At 37.2% G+C, this 2,790-nt stretch overlaps 1 protein-coding gene across 5 annotated transcripts in view; it reads right to left on the bottom strand.

The window, feature by feature from the left end:
• Positions 1 to 2,790, bottom strand: part of NETO1 (neuropilin and tolloid like 1) — a 134,901-nt gene that overhangs the window by 123,296 nt on the left and 8,815 nt on the right. For 4 of the 5 annotated variants that reach the window (XM_006147230.2, XM_027771334.1, XM_006147229.2 and 1 more), the window contains exon 4: positions 2,208 to 2,456. In XM_006147230.2, the coding sequence (XP_006147292.1) occupies positions 2,208 to 2,456 (249 nt within the window). Of the gene's footprint in view, positions 1 to 2,207; positions 2,457 to 2,790 lie in introns of those variants that run through there. The other variant, XM_027771335.1, reaches the window with a different exon arrangement.

The following is a 2,790-nucleotide window of genomic DNA, read 5'->3' on the forward strand; positions in this document are numbered from 1 at the left end:
AGCAAGAAATCACCCCCCAGAGGGATGGCCATGCTGCAATCTTTTCTTTTTTTTTTGGAGAGGTATTCTCTACAGGACGCATGCGCTCGCCAGACAGACAGAGAGCGACATAGAGACAGAAAGCGAGAAATCACCCCCCAGGGGGGATGGCCACGCCGAAATCCCTTCTCCTCCATTCTCCTCTCGGGATCTTGGGCACGCATGCACACGCGCCGGGCGTGAGTTTTAAGCCACCAGGTCTGGGACGCAAACCGTGGTCAACTACGTGGGAGTCCAGCGACATAGCCATTACACTAACTGCTGGTTCCCTTTGTTTTTCCTCTATTTTCCTCTCAGGACTTCAGACAAGCATGCAAATACATTCGGTGAGATTTTTGAGCTGCTGGTTCAAGATTCGAACTGCAGTCGACTAAGTGGGAGTCCGGCAATGTTACCATTGCACCATCTTCTAGACCCCTAAGTGGCTTTCTAAAACTTAGAATAGGAAACTGTCACCATTCATATTATTTCAAGTAAAGCCAAAAACATGAATAGTGTTGCTTACGTTACTACATTCTTTATGAAACCATGATTTTCAGTCCTGCACATATTTTCACAATCGCCAAAACCAGAATGGAAACGTAACTTATGAAAGACCAGGTCATTCCACATAACACTATCTTTAGGACAAGTTACATCTAAAATGATTAGTTAAGAACTAACATACCTAGTTCCATTTATAGCTCTAGCACTAATAATCTTGACAGATAACACAATCTAAATATTTATGCCCTTTCAAAACATATCAAATTAGTTTGATCGTGGCATGTGAAATACCATAATTAAAACCATAACTCCTTAATGTATTATGAAAATATTCTTAATATTTAAGTTTCACACATATGATATAGTTACTATCTGATTTATTTTATACCACAATGTCATAATGAAAGTTATCATTAATCTTATATAGTTTAAGAATACATAAGCATCAGTCTTGTTTACTTGTTAGCACTATAACATGGAATAGAAACTTTAAGAGAAGTTACGTATTTTTTTAAACTATCCTTTTCCCTGTCATAATCTAAGTAAAACAAAGCATACGGACTGAAAAAAAAGAAATAAAAAACAAAAGCAAAAACAAAACACATGAAATTATATATATTGCTCCCTATGTAAATGAAATAATTTTCCACTTAAAAAAAAGGCGTTATTTCATCAAATCTCAAATTGATGAACTTGGTGCTCTGAAATGCAATAACCCAGTAGGCTTGGAGCAGAGTGGTTAAGCGCTATGCACAGGAAGATGGGTCCCACATGGCCCACCGTTATTTTAATTACAACCTGGAGGCCTGAAAAACACACCAAGGGCATGCGCATGCATGTCCAAAATCCTGACAGAAGGGAGAAATAGGAGCGAAAGGACTGAAGCATAACCATGCCCCATCAGGGGGGCCTTTTCTCTGTGAGCTTGGAGGCCACCGGCCAAAAAACAAACAAACAAAAGTCATAACCAGTTTTTATTATAATGAGTGATAACCCTTCATAAGAGTCAGTCAACATCACAGACACAGGCCTTTTTAATTTTAGTAAGTTCAAAGAATATTTGACAAAAACAGCATGATTTTACAACTGCAAATAATGTCCACCAGACCTTGCGAATGAATATTTGTTTGCTAGAGGTCTCAGTTTCAACAATACTCAGAAATTTGCTTTCCTAAAAAGAGATGAAACTGTCTTAAAGTAGGACCAATTTGCTTTAAAAATGACAGTTTTCAGAACAAATAAACATTTTGTCTAAGTACTCCAAAGATCATTTTTATGGACACATTTTATAATCCTACAATTGCCTTTTCAAGTTTATTGGGATCCTATGTTTAATTAGTTCCCTTCCTTCAAGTTTATTGGGATCCTGGTATAATTAGACTGTCTCTCAAATTACACATTTCAGCACAATGGAAGTCTATTTAATTCACTGAATTGCTGATGACCATTTATACCCTGAGTTGCCATGCTTTACCTCCTGGGTAGGCTAAGTTTCAGGAAAATTTGTTTTCCTTTCAGAATTTATGAAGGGAAAAGACAGAGCATTGTAGGTTGTTTTAAACAGAACTGCAAAATCCTTGAAAAAATTATAGCTTTGTCTTACAAAAGATTTTGTTATTACGAAGATAGAAAACCAACGACGCAAAGACATAGGTGAAGAAAAACTAAAAGCTTCTACTTACCAGGTGTGAAATTGTATCGAGCTGAAAATCCCATAGATTCCAGCTCTCCATCAGCAAAAAATTTAATCCATAGAAATCTTCCACTGGATTTTATTACAGGTGGATTTTGCTGTCCACAGAAACGTCCAATGATTGGAGAAAAGCCAAAAGGTCCATCTCGAACTTCAATGTGATCAAATTTGCACTCCCAAGACGGTTCAATGGAGTACTTTTCATCAAAGTAAAGTTCAATGCACTGTCTGGGAGCAGCTGTGAAAAAGAACAATTATGTCTTGAAGGCCACTTCTTGAATCTTTAAGCTAATTTATCTGATTCTATTTCAGGTTTTTTCTGCTTATACTTTCCATTAAATTTGGCAAAACATGTGCATGGGAATGCAAAAAAAGCATGTGATACTTTCTGTCCTCAAGGATATCGTCCCAGAAAAGTCAGAGACGGTCTCGAAAACCGATGATATTCTAATCACCTGATGTCTCCTAAAACATTATTCTGATATAAAATGACCATTTCACTGTCTAACACAGAATTAACAAATCACAAGTTTTGGGGTTTTTTTGAGAGGTTTTTGCTATAGGGCGCGTGC

The sequence above is a fragment of the Tupaia chinensis genome, unplaced genomic scaffold (assembly GCF_000334495.1).
Source record: "Tupaia chinensis unplaced genomic scaffold, TupChi_1.0 Scaffold000206_1, whole genome shotgun sequence".
In the NCBI taxonomy this organism is placed as follows: domain Eukaryota; kingdom Metazoa; phylum Chordata; class Mammalia; order Scandentia; family Tupaiidae; genus Tupaia; species Tupaia belangeri.